The sequence below is a fragment of the Perca fluviatilis genome, chromosome 4, assembly GCF_010015445.1.
Source record: "Perca fluviatilis chromosome 4, GENO_Pfluv_1.0, whole genome shotgun sequence".
NCBI classification, from domain to species: domain Eukaryota; kingdom Metazoa; phylum Chordata; class Actinopteri; order Perciformes; family Percidae; genus Perca; species Perca fluviatilis.
Genome location: NC_053115.1, coordinates 23,678,275 through 23,705,550, shown reverse-complemented (window position 1 = coordinate 23,705,550; position 27,276 = coordinate 23,678,275). Strand labels below are relative to the sequence as shown.

Here is a 27,276-nt window from a genome sequence, read left to right as displayed (position 1 = left end):
CTATGTGTTAACCTGGTCTGACTCTCATCTTTAACACAGAAGTACTTAGGAATATTTATTAGCTCTCTCTGCCTCCTGTTGGTTAGACTAACAAATATATGGTCACAAAATATTGGACAGGATATAAGAAAAAATGTGTATAGTAGTTTCACTATGCGTACAGCCGTTCATCCACTCCTCTACACAGTAATAATAATTTATTGTAATCTAGAAGGTAGTGATGAGCAAAACCAATGTATTTTCAGGTGGAAGAAGTTTCCATGGGTTATGCCTCCTGTACAACAGTTTGTTTTCAATTCAATGTTAGGAGTGATATCAGTAATTGTATAACATGTATGGTCTACTTGTATGTGGTTATGGAGTAAGTAATAAATCTTGATTGGTGAAAGTATATTATGTAGTATGGTATTAGGTATCTCATAGGTTTCTCATTGGTGAGATTGGCAACGGTGGAGCATATATTGGCAGTGGGCTGTCGGTGATTGGTGCGCGTGGGGGGGTGGGGGGGGTTGTACTCATAAAATTTCTTCAAGATTGGCAGGTCTGCTTATGTGAACACTGTTGTGGCACAGTCTAAAGGCACCTTAAAACATTGTAAAATCTATTGTAATTGTAGGATGTGATTGTCTGCAGCATGAGAATGCTTTCTTTTTATCTTCTGAGTCAGACCTGCAGGATTAGTACATTTCTCATACTGTCCCCAAACACTGCCTGGATAGCTTGTCACGCTGGATTATTAGTCACTGGTGTGTCCTTTGCCACAGTGTCTGCTGTCTTCGTTACATTCCTTGCTTTGCTGACTTTCACTGACATCTAATGAAATTTGTCTTTAAAAACGTGCGTATGGTAGCGTCCATTAGACAATGTTGCAGATGAAACGCCTCTCATAAATGGAAAACCAATTTAAAATTGTGGATTGGACATACCCTTTTTTAATTTTTCCTCTTTTTTTCAATTGAACCTGTCTGTCAACTTTAATTGCTAGTTGAGAAGTACATTTGGCAATATTCCAGTGTGGGCCATGTGGAATCAAACACGCATGGTTTAGTGATGAGCCTGTGAACAATTTATAAACATTTGATCAGATTCTAACCTAGATTCTGTCTGCTAAAAATTCATGCTTTGGGATTTTGAGTGTCAAGATTTGAATGTATGAACCCAACCAGTGTTGATGCTGGAGCTGTACAGTTAACGCCAATGACATGCATGTATTTTATCACCTAATTAAAACTTTCTAGCTCGCGCTCCTGTGACATTATAATTATTACTTAGAAAATAAACCTTCCCATTGTAGCCTGACTGAATCCCTCAGCCACATCCCTCTACTTTCTTGGTTTCTTTTCATTTTCAAGGCTCGCTTTGCTCTCTTCTCTTCAGCTCTGCTAGGTAGAAGTGACGTATTTACCAAAACAGTACAGACATAAAGGCTTTTTTCTTAATTTTGATTTCTTTATCTAGATATAGAATTGTTATGTAGAGCAGTTTAGTGCAGAACGCAAGTCCATGTAGTCTGATTTTAATTGGTGACTTCAATTTGGTATATCAGTTAAAGGGGTGATAGAATGCAAAACCGATTTTACCCTGTCATAGTTGAATAACGACAGTTCGGTGGGTAAATAGAATAGAATACATAGAAGCTCAAAATCCCATTGACATCCCTTTACTATGAAAATCTAATTTTTTGAAACTGCCGCTGAAAACGGGCGAATCTCAACAAAGCTAGTTGCTTACGTAAGCATCTCAAAATCCGGAACCTTTGTCACAGCCATGGGTGTATTAAGAGAACAGTCACGCCCCAACATTTACATAGGCTACACAACTGACCTGAGATCAGGTAGTCTTCTGAATCTAGGTCACGCAGATCTCTGCTATTCCGTTACAAAATTCACTTCTGAAACTTTTTTATGCGAGAAATCAACCATATAAAGCTCAAATATGGGCCGTTTTACGAAAATGGATGGCTAATTGCAAATTTTGTCCGACTGTGTGTCGGAGTTTAGCGCCGGTGCTGCCTGGGTTGCTACATCGCCGCCCTGCCTGTTCTCCGTCACAGACCCCGGCCTGCTGTGAGCTCGATTGAGCTCGGCCAGCGGCCCGGTGCTCAATACCCGCGCAAACTCACCCTTTCCTGGGTGACTGGAACTACCACACACTGCTGCCCTGACAGAGCTCCAGGGCCTGCATCACGCTGTTCTCCCTCCCCTCTTCCTACTACCGGTGAGTGACTGAGAGTGCGGTCAGCGAGCTTGTTACGCCCGCAATCTTTTACCGCAGCCCGCAGGTTCCAGTTAATCTTATAATGGGTATGTGTGTTGAGTTATTTAAACAAACAATCGGGGAAATAAACGCCTCTTGTCCGCGAGTCTCATTGATAGAGCCGCGGTGAGATGGAGTCCATCAATGAGAGCTAGCTAGCCTCCTCCTAACTCTGACATTCACAAAAATACATTGAATTGAAATCCGAAATCGGCTAAGCTTTGTAAGACCTTGAGGAACCTGTAATATTCATGCCGTGACGAAATTCAAACTGTAAATATACTATAGTTATGCGAAAGTGAGCAAGCTGCGATATTTCCCCATTGTAATGAATGGGACATATAGCTAGCAGCTGCTCGTCCTACAAAGACGCCTTGCGTTCATAAAAATGCCTTAAAATCAAATCGGACACAACTGTTAGCTTTATAAGACATTGGGGAATGATGTTGTATAAGTGGCGTGACGAAATTCAAACTGTAAATATACTTTAGTTATGCCGACAGTGTAGCTAGCTAGCTGGGATATTTCCCTATTGTAATGAATGGGACATATAGCAAGCAGCTGCTCGTCCTACAAAGACGCCTTGCGTTCATAAAAATGCCTTAAAATCAAATCGGACACAACTGTTAGCTTTATAAGACATTGGGGAATGATGTTATATAAGTGGCGTGACGAAATTCAAACTGTAAATATAATTTAGTTATGGCGAAAGTGTAGCTAGCTGCGGTATTTCCCCATTGTAATGAATGGGACATATAGCAAGCAGCTGCTCGTCCTACAAAGACGCCTCGCGTTCATAAAAATGCCTTAAAATCAAATCGGACACAACGGTTAGCTTTATAAGACATTAGGGAATGATGTTATATAAGTGACGTGACGAAATTCAAACCGTAAATATATTATAGTTATGCCGGCAGCCGGCCGTGGAGCCCCGTAGTGCAGTATCCACAAAGGGTGACTTTGCGCTGGGTATGGAGCCCAGCAGGCTGCCGCTTTCTCGTCAGACTGTGTGGAGCTCCTAAAGTCCGACACGACTTACCAAATTTGCTATTAGCCATCAATTTTTGTAAAACGGCCCATATTTGAGATTTATATAGTTGATTTCTCGCTTAAAAAAGTCTCAGAAGTGAATTTGGTAATGAAACATTGCAGTGTCTGGAATATGAGATTCTGTCGCTTCTCTAATATATGTGTATTGGGGATTCGCTCAACCAATCAGCACGCGTCTCTAATGTGTGCGTATGGCAATTCGCTCAACCAATCAGCGCACGTCTCTAATGTGTGCGTATGGCAAGTCGCTCAACCAATCAGCGCGCAGCTCATCTAAATACTCATGAGAATACCATATTTGGAAGAAAAGCTCTTGTTACAAATAGGGCCAAAACACAGGGATGCATAAGGGCCAATAAAATATCAACCAGACCATTTTCAGCCCAACCAATGTTACATACCCCATTAGGAGACCATAAGGAACCGTGTGAAATACCCTATATAATCATTCTATCACCCCTTTAACCTTCACTGATCCAGGGTAGTCTCATTTGGAGATAAAAACTTACTTTTCGGGTGGGATGAGTGAAGCTGTCTGTGAAACTAAGGAATGAGAAAATAATTTGTCTCGAAAGAAATGCAATGCAAAGTTGTCTGTACATTTTCCAGTGTGCAGCAGCTGACTGAAAAATTAGCTGGCCAGTTCTTTCCTTGTTCCATTTCACCAGTGCATATTTGACTCCAACACACACAAGCAGACTTAAACACACACACTAGCTCACCTATAGAAGTTGATGTTGTTCCCCTTACCTGGTCGAAAAACCTTCAGTTCACGATCCCTACCTATCCACCAGATCTGGGTCCTACCAGGACACAAGAAGATGTGTGCTGTTACTGACAATGTACTTGGCACTTTCTGAGAAATAAATCCCACCCATCTGGTGCTCGAATTCTCTAAGATAAACAATCACAAATTTAGCCATCGCTCAGGAAAGTCCAACATTTTTACTTTCTTGCTGCAAGGAAAAATCCACACTAGTGGGCTGTATTGAATGTTGTTTTAGTGTTTCTGTCCTCTAGCTTCTGTCTCAGTGTTGTTTCTGTGGTTAAAGTGAGTGTAAAGTAAGTAATATAAATGCTTTGTTTTCACGAAAAGCAAATTAATATAAATTCTTTTTTGCACTGCCACTATATTACTCTCTTAAAAACTGAATAGAAACAGCCGAGAAGGAGCAACAAAGTCCATTTAAAATGTGTGTGTATTTAAATCAAACTGTCATGGGATGTAATCATAGAATAATTCCTGTCCACACCACTCATCTTCTCCTGCACTCTCTTGGATGTACTGTATTTACTGTTTCTGTCCTAAATGTCTCTGTGCATCCCTGCTGTGAAACCTCTAACCCTCTGGGCACAAAGCTTGGTTCCTTTTCCTTCAGAGGTGCTGGCCCATGATGACATTGTGCTTAGACTCAAGCGAGGGACTGGATTAACCTGCAAAAATAACAGAGCTTTATTAAATCACAACTTTCCCTCAGAGCCTCTCTCCCTCTGTGGCGTCAAGTTTGCTTAACTGGCCCCCTCTGAACCCCACTGCCCTGGTCCGGTGCCCCTGATAAATTGTTGGCCTAGTCTTTGTGCCACTCTCTCACTTCATTACAGGCTTAGACTCCACTGAACCATCTCACAGTATTGTGCAGCATGCGCATGTAGGGGATGGAGGAAAGGGGGGGGGGGGCATGGGAAAGTGTGTATGCAGCCCTTTTTCAGAATAAAATACATATATGCACAAACAAAATAAATAAAAAATATGAATGACTTTTTCAGCATTTCTAAAAAAACTGCCGATGTACCAGCCAACCTAAATCTATTATTCCTTTCACCACTGAATTTTCGATATGGCTACGTGGGATTTCATATACACTTGACCATAATAACCCACTATTTTGTCTATTTATTATGCATTGTGTAACTTTTCAGTGACATTTATAAAGTATTTCAGTTTTCTTCCAAAGCCCATCGCTATTTATAAATGGAGAATCACATGTTGACATCACTTTCATTTGACTCATTATAGAAGAAAACACACTGCAAATGAGGTTCATAAGTCGCACAGCAAGTTAGTGCTTTGAATCACACCAAGCAAATATACATGAAACCTAAAAATGGAAACAGTTCTCCAGACGCAAAATAAAAAAAAAAAGCTGGAAAGTAAAGTGGATATGTCGCTCAACCTCCCTTCCGCTCTGTTCTTGTCCTCTGCCAGATCCTGCTAAAGTTTCCTTCACTTTCACTTTGTTGAATTAGGATAATTAACTCTCCTGACACACTATGCAAAGTAATCAAATCTGTGCTTGGCAGTATGTAAATTAGTTTTAAAGTCTGATTTGGTGTGCTCTGCCCTCAGTCTCTCTCATGCCATACCTTATACCCCACCAAGGTTGGCATTCATCCATGATTTTAATGAGATGGGCTATAGGAACAATGAACTTATCTAAATCATTCAGAACAGGGGAAATTTTTCGCTGACTGACGCTGCCAGAAAGAGACACACATTAATCAGCGAAACACTGGGGACACATAAATCTGACATTTATTACCTGTACATGAGATCACTAAAAGAAGGCATGGATGTACACTTTTTCATTTGCACATGTACTCACATGCCTCAAAACAGACATTAACACCACCTGAGGGTTTGGTAAGTCAGAGTAGAAAACATGCATTTCTCTGCACGGTAGAGTCTGACTGATAATACATTTTTGAGACTGATGTGAATATTAACAAATGTTATTATTAGTGCTGTCAGTTAATTAATGTTCTTTTTGGCCTAGCAAACTTTGTAGTTTTTTTCACATGCTGTTGCAACAACTAGTAACGTTAGAAAAACTACAACACCACAACGGATCTTGCTAGACCAGAAACAAAATAACAGGCACGCCGCACACACTTGTTTGGGCTTGCGAGCCGGCCAAAGAGTAGTAGGCTAACGTTACGTTTTGAGTGGATGGCGAGCGCAAGACGCCAAAATGGATGCCAATAAGATTCTGAATGGAAAGTTTACTTTTAAAAAGTTGTCAAATGGTTCCATTGACAAGACCAAAGTGGTCTGTGTGTTTTGTCGTTGTGAACTCAGCTATGATCGCAGCACGTCCAGTCTGAAATACCACTTGATGGCCAAACACACAGCTGATGCGAATTCCCCGCCCCCTCGTCAAAGCCAGGCGACAATGGATGACTTCAGACATAAGCACATGGATGTTAGTGTGAAATTGAACACTACAGTATATGCCAATGTTGGTCTAATAAAAAAACATTTGCACAAAGCAAGCCGATCCACTTTTCCATGTTGATAAGAGCATTAAAATGAGAAAAAATAATGGGACAAAAGAATAGACATTTAGAATAGATAAAAATTTGTAATTAATTGCGAGTTAACTATGACATTAATGCGATTAATCGCGATTAAATATTTTAATCGTTTGACAGCACTAGTTATTAGGTTTGTAACATGAACAATGGCTACGATTTCTGTAATTTATCCGCCAACATGTGATCTGAAAGTATTTAACATTGGCTGATAACAATGTCTATACTGTTATGTCGGTTAGGCTGAACTCGCCACATGTTCCTTTTTTTGCATGCGCAAGTTTGGTTACTAAATCTGTAAAATATAAGCAACATCTTTCTAATATTTAGTTGCATCCACTTTTGCACAATCCCCATCTTTACTGTCTAAAAATCCTAGTTTTATACATCTAATTTACGATTGGCAGACTTTTTAAGTGGGCTCAGTAATGGCTGTAATTTTCTTTTACCTCGATTGACCTCAATTTACAGAATGAAAACAGCAAGTGTTCCTGTTATTTAGCAGTTATTTATTATGTTGTTTTGGCCCAAGACATTTTTCCTTGTTGGTGGTGTAACATTGGGACATTCTTTGTCCGACATGGTTGACAGCGCCAACAGCATGCTTCTGAGGTCGCTGACTGGCCAATGACATTCCAGCAGCTCCCACGGTAACCAGTTGCGGTGGGGGTGGGGGTGGGGGGTGGGGACTGTAAATAGAAAAAGCTTTTCAAAACCACAGTTAAGTGAATTGTGTCAAAACTGAATTGGCTGAAAATGTCTGGTCAGGATTTGTGAGGTTCAACGTAAAGACTTTAGCAGGAAAAGCTTAGTGGCAGATTCTGCAGAAGAAGCAAAGGAACTCCTCATGCACACACACATGCACGTGCACGCACACAGTACAAAAGTAGTTTCGCTGGCTGCCAGATAAGCTAAAGTAATAACAGTGCCATCTCAGCTAATTTTAGCTCTGTATTGAATGTGCCGCCACTGGTATTCATGGCTACATTTCTGGCTGAGCTTAACTGTATGTTTGGTCTCTCTGTATCGCTTGTCTCACTCTCTCTCAATCCTCTTCTTGCTGTCTCTCTCTCTCTTTTCCATGTATTTCATTCCTTTACTTCTCCCCCTTGATTCTCCATCCCTCTCCTCTCCTTTTCATTCACCGCTATCTCGTCTGATTTGTTATGTGGGGCCACAGCTAATGCCTGACATTTCTAATCTGGGAAACGCCAATGAGATCATGTCCCCATCGTTTTTTGGGATAATAGTGAAGCCTCTTTACAAGTAAATATCTACTTATACTTGCTATGATTGGTGTTTTTCCCCAGCCTATTCTATTCTGCAGTTTGTGCAGCATGAATCACAAACATAAACTCAGTCTTACATAATAAAGAATAATGACCACTGAGTATGGAACACTGTTTACGTGCCAGATATCAGCACCTACAGCCATGCTTGCTTTCTCACTCCTGACTTTCTCCCACAATGTTCTTAAGACACTTTTATTATTCAAAGTGTAGCGCTAGTTGCATGACTGAAACATCCTTATCATATACAGATAACCAATCTTTGAAGTGCCAGTCTTTGAGAAAACCTACAGCTTTCTTATTCAGTATCCTTGCAGGGCTCAGGATATCTTATATGATGACTTCCACTTGTATTCCACAATAATGTAGGCAATCCCATTTCCATTCCCAGTTGTGTGGCCTAGCTTGCCATATTGAGATTGACCACATCAATTTTGAATGGCCTCGGTCCAGCAACAAGGAAGCAGTTGGCTACCCCATGGTATAAACATCAATGGGTTGGCACAGGAACAAATGGACAGAAGCTCATTTCCATGAAACATTACGTATGCAAGTTGACAGCTACTTCAAAGCTGTAGCTGGTACGTATCGGTTGCTCACTGCTTCCATGTTCCCAGTCTACACATCCCCAATGTGTCTGGTTTTGTCTATAAATGCAAAGAAAAACCTGTTATGGTATTTTAAGCTGATTCTGCATAGTGTAAATGAGGCAAGTAAACAAGTGACCTTCTCTGATAGAAAAGGGAGAAATAAAATGTTGTAGACACTTCAAATGCATTAGGGTCATGTACGTAATGTTAGGGGCCCCCCCTAACATTACGTACATGACCCTAATGCATTGAACAAAAAACAGTGTTAATGAAGAAGGGATTTTACACTCAGGTTCTTCATACCCGACTGGGATACCTATAAGGCTGTGTAAAATTTGCTATAGCAGTGCCGATATGATACCTGCATTTTTGTACCAATGCAAGACTAAGCAAAACTTTCTTTCCTGTTTCTTTGAAGAATAAAAACCCTTTTCTTTATCCAACCAAAATGGCAGAATTCTTAAATGTTATTTAAACACAAGCAGTCATGAAAGAAAAGCGTACAGTTTATAATTGGGTAAACTGCTAAAGAACAAGTGAAAAGAGTACAAATCTGAGCCAGCTTTCGGTACTCTGTCCTCAGACACTAAAAAAAGCACTGAGGCTTGATACTCAGGAATTGGGATTTCACACCATGAATACATTTTTGGATATGCATTACTTTTTGTGCTAATTTATGAGTGTTTGCATATGTACTCAGCCATGTAAGTGTGTGAGCAAATGTTTGTGATAAACCCAGACTGTGTGTGTGTCATAAATGTTTGTGGAAACCATACTGGTAGACCACAGTCAGTGAGTAAGTGAGTGAGTGAGACAGGGAGAGAGATGGGGGGACAGAGAGAGTATGTGAGGCAGTTTTAATACTCTAAATCCAAAGTGGGGAAAAAGTCATTTTTCTCAGTGATTCTTTATACAGTAGATTTGAGAGAAATGATCCACTTCCCACATCAGACTGAGAAGGGAACTGACCTCATCTCTGAAGAGAGGGAGAAAGGGAAATATTACAGATTACAGATCTAGGACAATATTATTGAGAAAGAAGAAGTTTTCAAAGGAAGAAGAGTTTGCAGACGGGAAGACAGTGAACATTCTCTTTACTCAGAGGAGCTGCTGTATGTTTATAGTTTTTAGCATTTAGGTCATGCCCTTTTCTGAAGCCAGCTAATCCCCCTTCAGACATGCACTTTAGTCCTGAAATTCTCAGTTTTACTGTAAATGTTGGCATCAACACTTTTGAAAAAAAAAAAGAGTCTTTTTTTTCCATAAACATTGTTCTGGTAGTTTTCCTGCTTCAGACCATGCAACATTTCTGCAAGTTTTTTGAACAGTGATCACATGCGAGTACATGCAGTTACTTTGATATTAAAAGCACACAGTTTTATTTTTATTTTATTATTTTTAGATTTGACATTTCTGCATATAGCATTAGAGCCAATCATGGGAGACAAGAAAGTGACACTTTGGGACTTGGCTCTTGAAGTGGCAGATAAGACTGAAATGAGAGATGGCTTTTATAAGAATGGCTGGAGATGGCTTGATTTGACACTAAAATTTGATAACTGTTGTTTCACCGTGCCAAGGACGAGACAACAAGTGAACAATCTCTCGCCTTGCTCATCATCACCAGCTCGGGCTAGATGCCAATCGTGTGAGCTTTACATCCATAGCGGTCGTGTCCTTTTGAACAGAATCAACATGACACTTTTCCACAACAGAGTCCTATGTGTGAAAGCTCAAGCCATTGCTTAAACCGACAGATGAAACAAGCAGTGTTACAGATTGAATGTCAGTGAGTTAGAAAGTGTGTTAGGGGTGCTCAGAGTTCTTTCTCCAAGACATTTCAGACGGACCCTGTTGTGACCTTTGACCATCTCTTTAATCACTCTGCCACCTCCTGATAGAAGAGAAGAATGCAAATATTGAAATAAAACCATTAGAGAGAAAGCCACTACACAGTCATAGATATGATGTACTGCTTGTAGTTTTAACAAAATAACTGTATGGCTGACAGACAGACTATTTTGGGAATGGTGGAAGCCCGCTCTCTCACTCCTCTTGTCCTGTTCTGTGACTCTTCTGCTTGCCCTCTGACTACATGCCTCTTGTACTGTGTAAGATCACTTTGCACTTCCCCAGTGAAACCAGAGCTCAGCCTTCAGCCTCATGCCTTGCCATGTCCTCTGGGCTATTTTTAGTCCAGCAGTGGCTACTTCTGCCAAACCCATACCACAGTCTATCAGACTGGAGCTGTGTGTGTGTGTGTGTGTGTGTGTGTGTGTGTGTGTGTGTGTGTGTGTGTGTGGGGGGGGTATGTGGAAGGTAAAATTGCCAAATTATATATAATATATTATATATATATATATTATATAATATAATAAAAAACAATATTGTTTTTTATTATATTATATATATTTTTTGGCATCGCCCAGCTGTATTCTGCTCACATCTCCTTTTAAATGCAATTATTATAATCATTGGTTGCAATATTGTAGTATTTGGAAAACAACACAATTATTTTGGAATTATTGTATTTTTGAATAACAAAAATGTTAAAGTCATTTTGGTCCAGATTTTACAATTAATAACAATGTAAATATGAAGATCTTGTAATAAATACTTATTGGGTAACACCTTTTTTTACTAACACACTAGTTTTGAAATAATATAGGACCAGTTATGTGGACACAAACCAAGAAGAGCATGAATCATTTGTTAATCATTTTATTTTTTAATTATGAGGGATTCATAAAAACATATAGGGTACAATATTACCCTAAATAAATATATCACTTGGAAAAAATGTTGTAAATAGACTTCTGAATAGTGTAATTTCTATCCCAGTGTAGTTATGTGCTCTTAATCCACCTATTCCCTGTAATTATGGATGTATGGGTGCCACTTTTTCACTTTGTTACTCATACAGAGTACACAACAGTCATAGTCACATTGTGAATGTATATATATATATATATATATATATATATATATATATATATATATTCACTAAGTCACAAAAACTAACTCTAGCTGTTTTTGTTTTTTTCAGTAAATTATATGGGTGTTTACTATATAGATATAAATAGAAAGAAACATTTGCCATTCAGGATGTTTATACTTAACCGTTTAATTGTTAACCGACAATACAAATTCTGACCTATTTAATACTATCAGTTAAATAGTTATTATTAAATATTACGTTTGAAAAAAATAATTTAAAAAGGCGTGTCGCCTGGTAAAAGAAAAGTAGGTTATACAATCTATTTCTTAAAAACAACTCATGGGGGCGACATGCAACCACATGTGCCTTTTATTGGAGCGCTTAAAACGCAAAACTCTTTTTTTGTTGCTGTCATGACTGATTGCTGGGCGGTGCTCACAACTGAGAGTGGCTTGACAATAACATGCCATCCGACTATATCGATGAAATCGGCTGTCCTACTAACGCAGAGTATGCAAGGCAGACACACAGCTGACAACCTTGCATTGACGCGGTAGAAACGTACTGGGAAAGTGGCATGCGTGTGTCCACGACAATGCACGCAACATGTGGCTGCTACTTCTCCCGGATGGGTGAACTGGGACTCAGTTGCCTGCTTGTTAACGGTAATGATCTGTTAATGAGGATCGGCTGTTGGTCAGAAGAAGAAAAAACTAAATTAGCATCCCTTTTTGCCATGTTAGGAATATTTTTTTCATCATGAAAGAGCATGATAAGCACTTTATAAAAGCGGAGAAATCTGAAGAGGCAAAGAATTTCTTTCACATGAATTTCTTTTTAAAGCTGTTAATGTGCTACTATAGCTTTCAACTCATCTCCGAACCTGAAGGCTCCATATTCATATTCCAAATTCCTCTTCCCTTTGTCCTCTTGCCTTCTGCCCACTTTATCTAATTTTCTCTCTCACACTCTCGCTTTGCTTCAGTGAAGTACATCAAGGAGATGTCGGCCTTCTTTAAAAACTCGGGGTCCCCTGGGGCGGCCCTCCCCTGGGACTCTCCCCCCTCCACTCCACAGAGGGGCACTGAACTCTCACCTGCTGAGATGAAGGAGCCCCGCAGCATCCCGCTGAAGATGTGCCAGGTGTTACGAAAACAGTGCCCCCCGGACACAGAAAACAGGTACAGCATGTTAGAAGTTTGACATAATATTTCGATTTTCAGTTTATACTTTCCTCAAGAAAAAAAGTCTGACAGATCTCAACCTGAAAATAACAAATTGGCTCAGAGAGAATATTGTAAAATGGACTTCTTACCCCATATCATTCACATATTCTCTTTGTTATGTAATCTGAAACTTCCTCTTCACCCTCAAGCTTTCCTCTCTTTGCCATTTGTGTTTTGTTTCTCTAACTGCCCCTTTTATCCATTTTTTTTGTATCCCTGCTTGCTTCCCTCTCTCTTCCTCTCATCTCATCTGCCAGGTATTTCGAGGTGATTTCGTCCAGCAGAAAGAACTCTGTGTTTCTGCGGGCAAAAGACCCAGCCATGGCTCAGTCCTGGTACAATGCCATCCAGACTGGCGCTGCCAACCTTTTACCACGAGTGAAGGAGGAGATGAAGAGCATGCAACTTGGCATGGAGGTCAAACATCTGGGCTGGATTACAGAGCAGGTAGAATACAGAATACAGACGTAGATGGTCCATACTGCAAGACCTGCTCTGCAGTATTTTGCATGTTGATTTTAGTATGCCATGGTGCCCTGTTTATTTCTTCCTATATGTTGTATACCTTTGTGTCTTTTTTAATGTCTTTCTGAGAAAGACAACCTACCAACACATTAAAGTTGAATCCTGTCTTAAAGTAAATGCAGCAGCACAGAGCTACTGGAAGCACACATGCACATAAGTTCATTAACGGCTGTGGAACAACTGGATCCAAGATTCATAACTGCAACCAACTGATGTCCATGGGCCTTACTGTCATACCAGTGCCATGTATGGTAATCTTCAGTACCCTATGAGTGAGTTTAAATGATTTCTTCAACTCTGCTACAACTGTGCAGGTGACCCAGGGTCCAGAGAAACCAGTACTGGCCATGTTGACCGACAGAGACCTGCTCTTGTATCCCTGCTTGCCTGAAAGCAAAGAAAACCTCAGCAGCCCCACCAAGAGTCACCCGCTCATTGCTACCAGGTTCAAATACACAAATGCCTGCATATATACACATACACCTCATACAGTACTCAATATTTTTTAACACACTTAGCATACGTAGCACATTTGGCATTTAATACATTTCTGTCCTCCACCCTGAGCAGCCCAGTTTTGAGTTAACAGACCTTTCCGTTGCTTGTTTTGGCCCAGTCGCGAGAGCACAAGCTCACTTTTTCCATAACTGGATTGTTGGACATTTTGCCTCATAACGTCACATTCATTTGGAAAACATTAGTGGAACCAGACCCTATAACTCATGTGTTTTTCATTCCCTTTTTTCTCTCGTGTGAACGTCACGTCTCACTTTTTTACATCTGTAACACACCAACATGTATACCCCTTCATTTGCTCTTCTGGCTCATCCTTTCCTATGAATCTTAGTTACCCTCTTTCTCATCCACGTTCTTCTCATACTTTCTCCTCTCCCCTTCAGACTGGTCCACTCTGGCCCAGGAAAAAGTTCTCCTCTCCTGGACTCTGACCTCTCATTTGGCCTGCGTTCTGGCACTAAGCAAGGCGTGGAGACCCATGTGTTCAGGGTGGATTCTGCCAAGGAGCTTTCCACCTGGACTCATCTGCTGGTGGAGGGTTGCCATAATGCTGCTGAGCTCATCAAGGAGGTCACCACGGGTACTGATACAGAGATTTGTTTGACTCCCAGTTCAATCTTCACTCTTGCTACACAGTTCCTTCACCTACGAGTAGAAACATTAACATTTTGTTCTGAATGACGCAACCAAGGTTCAAGGTCTGACTCCCAGTGGGGTCACCCTCTTCTCATGGCACTGCAAGTTTGTTTTGATACATTCACTAAATGTTATATGCCACAGTCTATATCCTCGACGATCCACTTTTGGGATTGCTCCGTTGCCAACAGAAATTCCACCAGATTTCACTCATTTAGGCCGGATATCCATTGCCTTGGGCTTCCTTTGTGTTGGCATTTTAAACTCCGGTGGATTTATGAGGACTATGGTTAACCGCTCCTCAGATCCAGAAAAAATCCAGACAGCTAGCTAGACTATCTGTCCAATCTGAGTTTTCTGTTGCACTGCTAAAAGAACTTTTGAACGTACACGTTCCACCAAAACAAGTTCCTTCCTAAGGCTATTTTGCAGCGGCACCGCGGATTGTGATTGGTTTAAAGAAATGGCAATAAACCAGAGCACGTTTTTCTCCCATCCCGGAATGCTGTGTGGCCTAGCCAGACCCTCCTCCCAGTTATTTCAATTGTACGGCGTAGTGTGCGGCGTAGTGTGCGGCGTAGTGTGCGGCGTAGTGTGCGGCGTAGTGTGCGGCTTAGTCACTCGCGCAATTGATGGTAGCTTGGCTATTTTAAAAATCACAAGTTTGTGCAGGAAGTCCTGTGCCTCACTAGTGACAATTGTTTCTGACCAATCAGTGGTCTGCAGTGTTTTAACTCCACCTCAACCACAACTCAAAACACAACACTGCTGTCACTCTAAAATTGATTGACATGTATTTTACACTGACTAATGCAAGGCAAGCTTCTAAAGATGTTTGTGTCATGCATTATATAACACTCCTTTGTTTTCAATTCTGATCTGATGACAATCAGAAATGCTTATTATATTGATCAAACTCCTCAATCATATCTGTGAACATACGTCAAATCTTTTTAATCCAAACAATTACTGCCTGGGCACAAGAAGACGTATTTTCTATTCAACGGAGACACACAAACATTTCACTCCATAAAAACAGCCTGTCTCACAAAGCAGGATTAGGAGTTACTATGTATTGTTTCTTGCACAGCGATTTAGGAACTGTAGTCTTTAGTAAAATGTCCTCAATCTCTGGAGATTTCTTCTGCCTGCATGTTTATGAAAGACTTGAACTGGGTTTTTAGAAAGGAAAGCCTTTGGTAATAGGTTTTTATAAAGAGCTTGAGAGGAGGCAACACATTTTTTTTTGTTTCAAGTACAGCTGTATATATGGTGTCTTATAAGCCTACGTCTGCAACTCATTTCACTTCCATGATCCAGATTCTACATTTTAGTCATCAATGTTTCTTCTGGAAATTTAGTAATCCTAACTAGTCAGACAGCCATCAGGTCAGTGCAGTTTAGTAATGCTGTTACACTGCCCTCTGCTGGTAGCATGAGGTGGTGCAAACATTTCTAAAATCTTAAATAGTATTATTTTAGTGTTCCATTTAACTAAGACCTATTATCTTATCTTGACAATAACAATAATTTGAATCATATTGTTATCATTTCAGTGTCACATTCATAGGATACGTCCAAACATTCTGGGCTCTGTATCAACACTGTAACACTGAGCTCACAACAACATGAGTGCACAAAAAATATGTAATAAATCCAGATTTATTTGAGAAAAATTTGAGCTGTGCGTTGGAAAATCATTACATTACCTTCCTCTATGTAAGCCCTGTTTTCATTTTCTACCCTGGCAGCCTGTAGTTGGAATGGGAAGGAGTGCACCCTGGGTGTCCACATCGATGAGGGATTCACACTATTCACAGAAGAGATGGGTGTCAGGAAAAGTATTCTGCTTCAGCAGCCCTTTGAGCGTCTAAGAATGTCCTCAGATGATGGAGTTCGCATGATGTTCCTCGACTTTGGAGGCCCCGAGGCTGAGATTGTAAGTTACTATTTTCCATTAGACGTTCTCAATATGTTGCATTTTTAATATTGTTAAATTATAACCACCATAAATTTGAGCCGTTGTATTGAATATGACAAAGTTAGCTTAAATTGTTGTTATCTAACAGGACAGTTGGTTAGAGTGTTTGTGATTAAAGGAAATCTATTGGATAACAGCATTGAAGTCCCAGTGAAATGGATGTTGGAGTGTCTTTAGCTTCTGTACTGTGTAATATTTGAGTGGTAAGTCAAATCCTTCGCATTTGATTGGACCTCTAGAAAGTGGGTGGGAGTTTAGCGCAGTACGGAGCTAGAGGACTGTTAGCAATGGCTCTACACACACTTCTGTTAGATCAGAAGGAGAACAAGGGAGAGATGAAAGTGAAGTAATCTTGACATGAGAAGACACATTTAATGAATTCACTTTTTTTTTTCTCTTTCACTTTTCCTGCTTCCCAAATTCTATCTATTCTTTCAGCAACTGGACCTCCGCTCTTGCCCTAAGACTATAGTCTTCATCATCCACTCTTTCCTGTCTGCTAAGGTCAAGCGACTTGGCCTCCTGGCATGATGATGGCAAACCATCCGGAACATCAGCAATAGTAATATTCAATAAAACACACAGCCAGAAGACTCTGAAACAGCAGAGGATGTGGCCCAGGAAAAGATGCCGACTAACCCCTTCTTTTTCAGCCCTTCTAGGCCACTAAAATGGTCATCTCTGGTCAGGCACCTGCTGGTATTTCTTGGCGAAGAAATGAGAAAGCGGCAACATTGATGGACCTTTGTTAAACTTGTAGTTGTAAGGTAAAGAGGTTTTACAGATGGAGTAAGTCAGCAGCCACTGAAGGGATCTGACATCTGTCAAATCTGTTACGGTGGGTCATCGCCCTTTATGATGGAAAACTGTGTAAAAGGACAGCCTGCATCTTAATGTTTCTAAGCTTGAAGTCCCAACCATTTAATGTTTTTTCGCCCCATCGTTCAGTTTTGTTTTGTTTCATAAGTCACGACAGGCCTTTGTCATGAGCATCCTTTCATCTTTCAATCTTTGCTTTATGTGCTGTGAGCAGTCACAACAAAAGTTATTTCACAAATGTCCTGATTGATGTTGGACAATGTTTTTTTTTATAAAGGCAGCTTCAGCGAGGTGACAGAATGACATGACTGATTCGTGATCAATAGTATGTACTGAAGAATGTAAAGAATACATCTATAACTGTATGCTTTTTATGTGGATGCCTAGGTTGCCCTGGTTTACCCTGTTTTTCTTCATGAAAGAAAGATACACACTTTTTGTCATAGACAACTTCCAAATGCCAAATCACATACAGTATTTGTTCATTGCAGCTGAACAGCTTTTTATTTTTTTTTCTTCTCTGTCTCTCTTCTTCCCTGTTTCAAGTGTGCTCATCCATGGCCTAACAAAGAGAAATGAATAACAGAGTCTATTATAAAAGGCTGTTTTTGCAATTGTGTTTTAGCTTAACTAATAAATTAGATAACATGTAATTTTCCTAACAAAATATACATTGAATCTGGATGTCCTTAGTCAGGGAGTATGACTGCAGTTTCATAGCATATCAGTCCACGTGAAGTACAAAATAAGAGCTCTTGTGTTTTTAGTCCTACCGACAAAGGTTGTTCTACAATGATGACAAACATTTGGCTGAAAGAGTGCCAGTCCAGCTAAGCTTCTTATGCTCTATGGTTAAGCTTTCAAGTACAGAGTTTAGCTCTTAAATGAATCAATTTTATGGTATGGTGTTTTTGTCTGTACTGCATATTTTAATCATGACAAAGGACACACTGTCTTCATCAGAAAGCTCTGATGGTCCATTTTTCTACACAATTTGTCTAACATTTAAATATGTTAATTTACAATATAAAAGACGTTGAGTTGTTTACATCATAAAGTGTTTAATTGTTTGTTTGTTTTTCTCTATTATTTGTGTTGACTAAAACATCCACAACTTGGGGCCTTCTCTCTGTGTCCAACACTAAACAGACTTGTATTAATATATATTTCAAAACTAAAACCTGTTTGCTTTCAAGAATAAAATGTGTTGTATATTCCTATTTAAACAAAAGGTGTGCCTTGCAGGGTTGTTTGTATATAAACATGTAATAAACTTTCTTAACTTTTATTGTTTACATCGCATGTTCTTTATTGATACCGTATAAATGTCACGCTTGATTATTTTATTCTTGATTATTTTATTCCTTTCATTTGCTTCTCTAAAGACCGAGGCTCACCTGAAAACAGAACATATCTACACTTGGGTTGCAAATTACTTTTTTTTTTAGTTTAAATATGAAACTGAAAAACATATTGATCTGGTTGACAGAGTGGTAGCTTATCAGTTAAAGCTGCACTAATAGATATCTTTATATTATCAAAAGATGTAAAGTGAAAACACTTTTAGCATCTTTCAGCTTTTTGTTTTGGTTCACTCTCATGAAGCTCTTTTAAGCAGCGGCAGCAGGCATCTGTTTCTGTAAAAAGCATTCTGCTAAACCTATTGTACGCTACCTGTCCAGCACAAAAACAGACAAAATAAGCAACTAGCTGGTGAAGTTAGTGTTGCTTTTAGCAAGTTTAAGAGCCAGATTCTCCTTCAGGAGTTGGTGGAAACCAAAAACAAAGCTAAAAGGAGTGAATAGTACTGACTGAATAGTACTCAAATTCATCAGGTGGCCAGAAACACAACTCCAAATGAATGCTAATGTTCTGTGTCTGCTGGATATGCAAATAGGCATCTGTTTGCTAACATCTTAGCCATAACAACTGTATGGAATCAATGTTCTGTTTTCAGCTTATCCCGCCTTCAGCCAAATAAAAGAATCAAAGCGGATTTAAAGGCCTTCGGTGTAAAACTCTGCACTGTACATAAACATGGATATTGCCTTGGTAACATCAGGCACAGTGGCAGAATCAACAAAAAAGGCCTGCACATCCGCATCTTAAATAACCAGAGGGCATCGATAAACACACGTGACATACCACAAAATATTACTAGGAAAATACATGATATCATATATTGAGTATATGCACCCATATTGCCTTATATCTAGGTTACATATATAGAAAAGCTTAATTTGGATTTACTGCTCACCATCATCAAAGAAAATCCAAATTGGAGGAAGTCTTGGAGTTGACACCTGTCTTTCAAGCACACACTCTCAAGTCATATTTATACTTCTTTGTTTACATCTTAATTGCCTGGTGATTCTCAAATGGAAAACAGTATATGCATTTAAAGGAGTGAAATTAGCTACTGTAAACCTGACTACTTGTGTCCATCTATCTACCCGACTATCCATCCATCCATCTGCTGTAATAGCTCTCTGGAACAGTCTTGTAAAGTCCTTTTTTTTAAGTCACTCTTAATGCACTTTTCATATCCAGCTGCAAGTTTCAATGTCATATCTCGTGGTCTTTAACGATCTGTTCCACTGCGCTGCTTCAGACTGCAGATTTAGCCTCCGCGCAGTCTTTATTTAACAGTCCCAGTTGGTGGTCTGACAGTTTTATTAAGTCCAGACAGATCTGTAAAATGGGGAAGAGCAAAGATGATGATGATGATGAGATGCTTAAGTCAGCGGGGTGTGAGATGGAGACTGTTAGGCCTGCTGCTAGTCATTGTAAAAGGAGCAAGCAAACAGTCCCCTCTTATATGCTTTTACTGCCATGAGGTAGTGTTATCAGCGAGGCGCAGATGCTGTTTGTTGCTGTGTAAATTTTGTGTGTGTGTGTGTGTGTGTGTGTGTGTGTGTGTGTGTGTGTGTGTGTGTGTGTGTGTGTGTGTGTGTGTGTGTGCGTGCATGCGTGTGTTCATATGCTTTTTAAACACGAGTGCATTTGCATGTGTGTGCCTAAACAACAAATGGGAAATGAGATGCTAGTAATAACAAACTGTGAGTTGTATATCAGCCTGTCAAATCAGAATGGAGTGTTCAGATTTGATCATATCTTCTCTCTCTTTTCTCTGCTTTCAGCCCCAACTCCTCTTGTTGAGATGTTACTATGGTAACGGCAGGGTGCTCTCAGATTGGCTGCGTCCATCTCTTCCCCTGAACTATGGTTTCGCTGCTGAAATTGCCAATCAGCCTCTCAGATCCGCTGGAGAGGAGGAGGAGGAGATTGTGTGAATATATTTTGATTAACAAAAATGGAAGGGCACTTAGGAGGGAGAGGAAGGGGGAGAAAATTGTCAGAAAATATGATGTCAGTAAGGGAAGGGGGCTAAGAGAAAATGATGCACTGGATAGAATACAATTTGCAATTACTTCTTTTGTGTTGAAGCCTGGAAAGCAAACACTATTACACACAAAGAGAAGGAATATTGACTGTAATAAGGCACTGTTACACTTTTGCCAATCGGCATTATGGTCTTTGTTTGAATTTCCTCTATAACCAGGAATATTGTGTTTCAAAAATAATGTAAGACTGGAGATGATCAAGGTATGCACACTTGTGAAAAATGGGCCTTGCAGCCCACGTCGACACAGGATGGTGGCGACAAGGACACACTGAGGTTGGGTGGTGATGGGGTGAAGACACAGCAAACAGCAAACGTGGATTGTGGTGAAAAGTGCTGATTCATTTACAGTGCTATAAAATACGTGATCCGGCACACTGCCAACGCAAAAAAAGACCTCTGAAAAAACAAATAAAAATGAACCCACAGGTTTCTCAGTTTAAATAGCACAAGCAAAAACTCTCTATCTCAATAATTCCCCGTATACAACCTCTCAGCAAGTTGACACTCTCCAGACTTTAAATAAAGCCCTTCAATTAAGCTAATTGGTAGAAACCAACATTTTGTTTTAGGAAGACTGATTCAGCAGATATTCTATCCATCACACACATACACTGAAATATAGTTCATCATACATTTCAGTACTAATAATACTAATAACATTATTATTTGCCTATAATTAAATAATAATTAAATTGCAATACAGCCAATCATTTTGTATTGAGACAATAGCTTACCCTGCTCAAATCAACACTTTCCCCTGTCCCAAACAGGGAATAAACTAGCCATTGTCATGGGGCCCGTGTTCCTTGGGGAAACAAAGTGATGCGGGACCAGGAAGTGAAAGTCAGCGCTATCAGTGTATTTTTATTTTTATTTTTTTATTGCAGAATATTTTTGTTACAATTTCTCAAAACAAAGAGATTGAACTTGTAGTACACAACTCATTTCGTGTATTGTTGGTGTTTGCCAAGGGGGTAAGCCTCGCTTCAGAACTCAGACCTTCTATGGCACCATTTTGATGCTACCAAACGATCACCCGATGTTAGCATCCCATTGACTGCCATTCATTTTGACATCACTTTGACAGCGACAACAGCGACAACTTTACATCTGAAGCGTTTAAAGACTTTATTTGTCCATTGTTTATTTCTAAAGAAACACAACAATGCATAAAAGGCTCCATTACCTTGTACCACACGTTACGGCTCCGTAGCAGACGTTTTTGTAAAAATAGGCTAATGATTGTGTCATAACCGCGCGACTTACTGTCGCATAGTAGAGGAATTACTGTATAGTACAGGAGTTCTCAGTTGGAGGCTGTGCAGTAACGCTCAGCGCTCACCGGAAAAGTGCTTCTAATATCCTTCACTGGTCTCCGTCCAGAGCAACGGGATCTGTTGGTCCATTCTTATATACTGTTTATGGTATTTGTGCTGTAGGATAAGGTAGTGAGTTTAAATGTCGCGGGGTATGTCAGGCGAGTTGGGGAAAAGGAGGGGCTACCTTTTCACAACACTCCTCCTGTTTGAATGACTATGCTGCCCTTTTTATGATGTCGTATCCCAGATTTTATTTATACTATTTTGTCAAAATGTTGTAGCATTATAAAGCATAGCAGATAATTCACATCAATCTTTCAGCTGCGTTAACAGCCAACAATAAGACATATTTGGCAACTGTGATGAAAGTCTCCCCTAAACATATATTTTACGTGCAGTTTAGTGTCCCAAATTCCTTATGGAAGATTCTACGTGCAGTTTAGTGTCCCAAATTCCCTATGGAAGATTCTACGTGCAGTTTAGTGTCCCAAATTCCCTATGGAAGATTCTACGTGCAGTTTAGTGTCCCAAATTCCTCATACAATGTCCTTAATTATGAACGTGCTAAACTGGATTATGGTTATGGTTAGGATTAGGGCAACCTGTCTCAAATAACACCCTCATCATTTGGGAAGATTAGTTTTTGGAAAATAATTTGGGACACTAAACTGCACGTATACCTACCTTTTTCTTTACCACTGTGATGGCATTGGAAACCTATTGTTCTTTGTAAGACAGAGCAAAGCATTCATAAATGTAGAAAACATACTTTGGCAAGTAATTGGCATATAAGGGCTGTAAATATAAATGAGCTAAAGAATACGCCTAAACACGATATGATCCAACTGTAGTAATGTCAGAAGTAAATAAACAAAACGTAATTGAATCCTACGAGAAGTAAATTCATCATGTTGTGCATTATTTAGTCAAATAAACCTGATTGTTATTGCACACCAGCTCCTGCATGTAGTCAGTACAATGTTTACATATTCTCTCTCTCTCTCTCTCTCTCTCTCTCTCTCTCTCTCTCTCTCTCTCTCTCTCTCTCTCTCTCTCTCTCAATTTCAATTCAATTTACTTTATTGGCATGAACAAACATATTGCCAAAGCAGTGTACAGGAGGTTCATATACATATCACATGTTAGATATGTATACTACTGTGATGATGATTGCTATATGATAAAATACACTAAACTATAAAACATTCACATTACCCAATACAATAAAATACACTACAATGTTGTTCAATTAAATACAATTACTTTACAATACTATACATAACCCTAATTTGGGGGATCCTATAGTGGTTCTCTCTCTCTCTCTCTCTCTCTCTCTCTCTCTCTCTCTCTCTCTCTCTCTCTCTGGTTTTATGTCCTACATATTTTATGACTTCAGTAGTCCTATATGAGATTCTCAGTACTTTTAAAAGTTTAACTAATTAGAATCTGACATTTTTACAAGTTCTCTTTTCATGTTCAATCATTTGTACTGTGTCAAATTCTTTGTTAATCTAATAAATTAGACAACAATGAACCGCTGTTATTAAAATGGAAAGCAATTAAAGTGGATATGTCATTTTTAAATGACAAAATTAAAATGTCAGCTTAAATAACTGCCCAGGAAGCATTCTGAGATGGCACAGGCCCAGCATGTCCATTTGGCATCATATTAACACTTTATCACTCCATTAGAGTTTCATCAAGTGAAGCATCACTTTTGTAAAATGAACACCTAGGTTACTTGTAAAGGTAGTGTGTATTTGCTTATTGTGCTTACTGTCTTCATCACTTCCTTAGTGAAGCCTTCAACACAATAGTGAGGATAATTACCATTACCGTCAGTAGTGTCATCATCGTCATTATGAAAGCTGTGCATCTTGGCCTGACTGAATCATCACACTGTATACAGATCAGATGATCAGGCTTCCTTTCAAATGCTGTGCATAATCAAAAGATCAAGAGTTTTTGTGAATGCAAATCTCATTACAGCTTGAATGGCTACAGTAGCTTTTTGCCCAACTCCTGGGTCTGTCCTGGAACGTAATGAAGTACATTTACAAGTACAAATTTGGGGTACTTTAATTGAGAATCACCATTTGATGCTAGACTTCTACGACGCAAATATTGTACTTTTTACTCCACTACATTAATTTGGCATCTAGTTCTTTTCAGATTTTACAACATTTAATGACCTTATAAAATATGTGTTTTTTATTGATTAAACCAACCAACTGTAGTTCAAATTAGCTCCACATTGACCAACTATAATGTAAAATACTGCTTCCATGTTAATAACAGTCAAAAGAATGTAATATTTGACCGGGGACATTATGTGTAGTGCATTTTTCTGATAATACTTTTTTAGGTGATTACTTGTAATGGAGTATTTTTACAGTGCTGAGTTTTTACTTTTACTCAAGTAAGCTTTTTGTGACCAACTGTTTTAGATTTTTTTATTTAGAATGGCACAAGCATGTATTAGTACAACTGGCAAACAGATAATTGCAGCTAAAAACATTTTAAAAACTAACAAAACATACAATTCATCCACCTGCACAGTCCAACCCTCTAGGTGCTTTGCAGTCCATAGAAACTTGACAGTTACCTGTCAGATACATTCAGATACATTTTCCATAGGGTTTAGCAGCTCTTGCCTGCTTCTCTAAGAGCGTTTATAAAAGCAATCAGCATTTGTAAAACTAAAAGATTGTAAAAAGAGGATGCTGTTTAATATATACACTATGCACAGGTTTCTATTTAACAATAAAGATTGTCTCAGCTGCTGTCTTGGCAGATTACCTAGAAACTAAGGATCTAAACACTTTTTCCACTAGTATATGCAATTGTATCATTTTCACACAGGGCATATTGCATGGCTGTATATGTACATGCAGCAGCAGGCTATAGCGGACCCTGGCGATATCATCTTCTGGAGTGTGTATCCTAACAGAGAGATGGCAGTAGAGTATTGAGGGAGGAGAGGTCTGACTGGTTTTAATGTATGTCAGAAACAGTAGGGGTCTCTGTCTCTCCATGCAGAGGAATCACAAAGACAGCATTGGTGTTCAGTGGCTTTTTATTTAAGCTTTGATTGGTCCTGACCTAATTTGGAACAGGACATCCCACAATATTCAATACTCTTTTTCTTTCTCTCTCTCTCTCTCTCTCTCTCTCTCTCTCTCTCTCTCTCTCTCTTATCTTTTTTTTCTCCCTCTTAACACAAAAGGACTAGAGAGAGGAAAGAGGGCAAGAGATTAATACTAAGGCTCGAGCTAAGCAATTCATATTCCAATAAGAGGAGCATGTTATCTATTTTCTCACACTCACTCATTGTGCTTCTCTTCCTGAGAGGCGTTTGAATCAAAGCAGGATTCAAACAAGACTTTCAAAGAACCAAACAACGGAGAAAACATTTAGTCCAGGTAGAACGTTTCAACCTTGCACGGAATCCAAAGGAAACAACTGTGCAATCACTTTCACATCAACTCCTCAATAACCATGTCAAATATGTACAGAGGGATGGGGTGAGGCTAAAGCTGAGTCCTGTGTCATTGGAAAGTCATTCATCCAAGCTTAATCAATCTAGGCTGTTTGACTCAATTCAAATTGCCTCCCAGGCAGAAGAAGAGAGGAAGAGAAAGGCAGAAAATGAGAGTTGAGCTGAGCGGACTCTTTCTAACTTTGCGAGGCTTCTCTCCATCTCTTGTCTTCTTCATTTCCCCCCTTTTTCTTTCATTCTCTCTATCGTTGTCTCATCCTCCTGGAGGCAGGAATTATAGGTACTCGTTTCATGCTAAGGCATAGCTTGGATTTCTTTCTTTTTTCAGTCGCCAGTATTTTTTTAATATTGTTATTACTACTGTATGTCTTAAAGACCAGGTTAGGGTTATTAAATATGCCGAAGCGAATTGTATTTTCGCTCAAGTAAGCTCCTTGGAAATATTCCATCAGGGCACCCTTTTATTCTTTCCAAATGTAGTTATGAATTTTAAAGTAGACTTGTATTACTGTAGGAGAGAGGTGTGTGATCAGAATACTGAGCAAAGCCCAGATTGGAATTCCTTGTTCTTGGAGCACTGAAAGGGAGACGGTCAACGGGAGGGGTAAAAAGGAAAGAAAATGGGGGTTAATATTGGCAGCTGGTGATGAAGCAGATTTAAGCACATGTAAGTTTTTTTTTGAGGCTATGGAAATTGGCCAGATTGCTTTCAAAAAATGTGTTGCATCAAAACATTGAGTGCATAATAGTTATAGTTGATAAGGAAATTACAATAAAAGTGCACATTTTCATTCCTTCCCATGATTTCTAGGCTAAAAATTAGTTTTTGTTCATAGCAACACCATCATATAGACATTCAGATCCAAAACCAACACCACACCAGCCTGCCTTCATTTTTTCATATTCATGAGCATATGCTTCCGTGTGAAGTCCCCTGTCAATAAATATGCACAGTCTTAATTGTTCCCATCATAATTAGACTACAGTTCTGTTCTTTTTGGCTCAGGTGTATGTTAAAGCTCTTTCTTTTGTTTGTGGTTTGGCACCTCTGATGATTTCCATGACAATAATTTGAGTGAGCGAGGAAGCGAGAAAAGGGGAGAGAGAGAGAGAGAGAGAGAAAGAGAGAGGGAGAGAGGGGAGGTGAGAAACAGTTGCGGGAATAAAGCCCATCTAAATCTGAATAGCTTATTAATAGAGCTGGTCCCAGGCAAACAGATGGCAGCTGCCAGAAACAAACACAGAAATCACAGAAATGAAATCTAATTCAATTAAGTGGGAAGCATTCCTAACTGCAGCAGTTATTGAGCAGTTCCAATTAATTGGATAATACTTTTTTCAAAGAAACATATTAAAAAATGTCTTTTCCAGAATGTCCTCCTGTGTTTATTATCTGAGGCTGACAAGCAGAGAAAGAAGAGGCTGCATGTATGTGGGTGTGAGAAGAAAACAGGATTTAAGTCATAACTGGCTCATGCAATTTAAGTTGCTAATGAATGATACAATCGCAGTGCTTAAAATATGAATTTATTTATTTATTTAGTCCACTAGATCAGTGTGTAAGGTTCTCTGCTGTTCACATTTTAGCATTTTACAATTTAGGAGACAGAAAGATTAAAAAAACAATAGGTTTTTGGAGGTGATCCATCTCTTAATAGTGTTCTGTGTCTTGATCTTAGGGATTGTTCCAGGGCTGTCATCATTAGGGTTTCAAAATCTTGGGACTCAGCAGACAGAAAACTGCCATCTTTAGCCATCCTGGTGTCGTGGCTCTTGGGATGGCAATGTCGTCTGTCAGTCAACTGAAATATTTCAGCAACCGTTGAATGGATTGCTGTGAAATTTTGTAAACACATTCATGGTCCCCAGAGGATGGCCTTGTAATTTTGGCAATGCACTGACCCTCTTGCACGACCA

At 39.4% G+C, this 27,276-nt stretch overlaps 1 protein-coding gene across 1 annotated transcript in view; it reads left to right on the top strand.

The window, feature by feature from the left end:
• The window catches only part of snta1 (syntrophin, alpha 1), a 37,522-nt gene extending 19,099 nt beyond the window's left edge, over window positions 1-18,423 (top strand). The window contains exons 3-8 of the mRNA XM_039798889.1: window positions 12,418-12,613; window positions 12,916-13,105; window positions 13,498-13,628; window positions 14,083-14,279; window positions 16,087-16,274; window positions 16,755-18,423. Of these exons, the coding sequence (XP_039654823.1) occupies window positions 12,418-12,613; window positions 12,916-13,105; window positions 13,498-13,628; window positions 14,083-14,279; window positions 16,087-16,274; window positions 16,755-16,847 (995 nt within the window). The 3' untranslated portion in view covers window positions 16,848-18,423. The remainder of the gene's footprint in view (window positions 1-12,417; window positions 12,614-12,915; window positions 13,106-13,497; window positions 13,629-14,082; window positions 14,280-16,086; window positions 16,275-16,754) is intronic.
• Window positions 18,424-27,276: the final 8,853 nt, after the last annotated feature.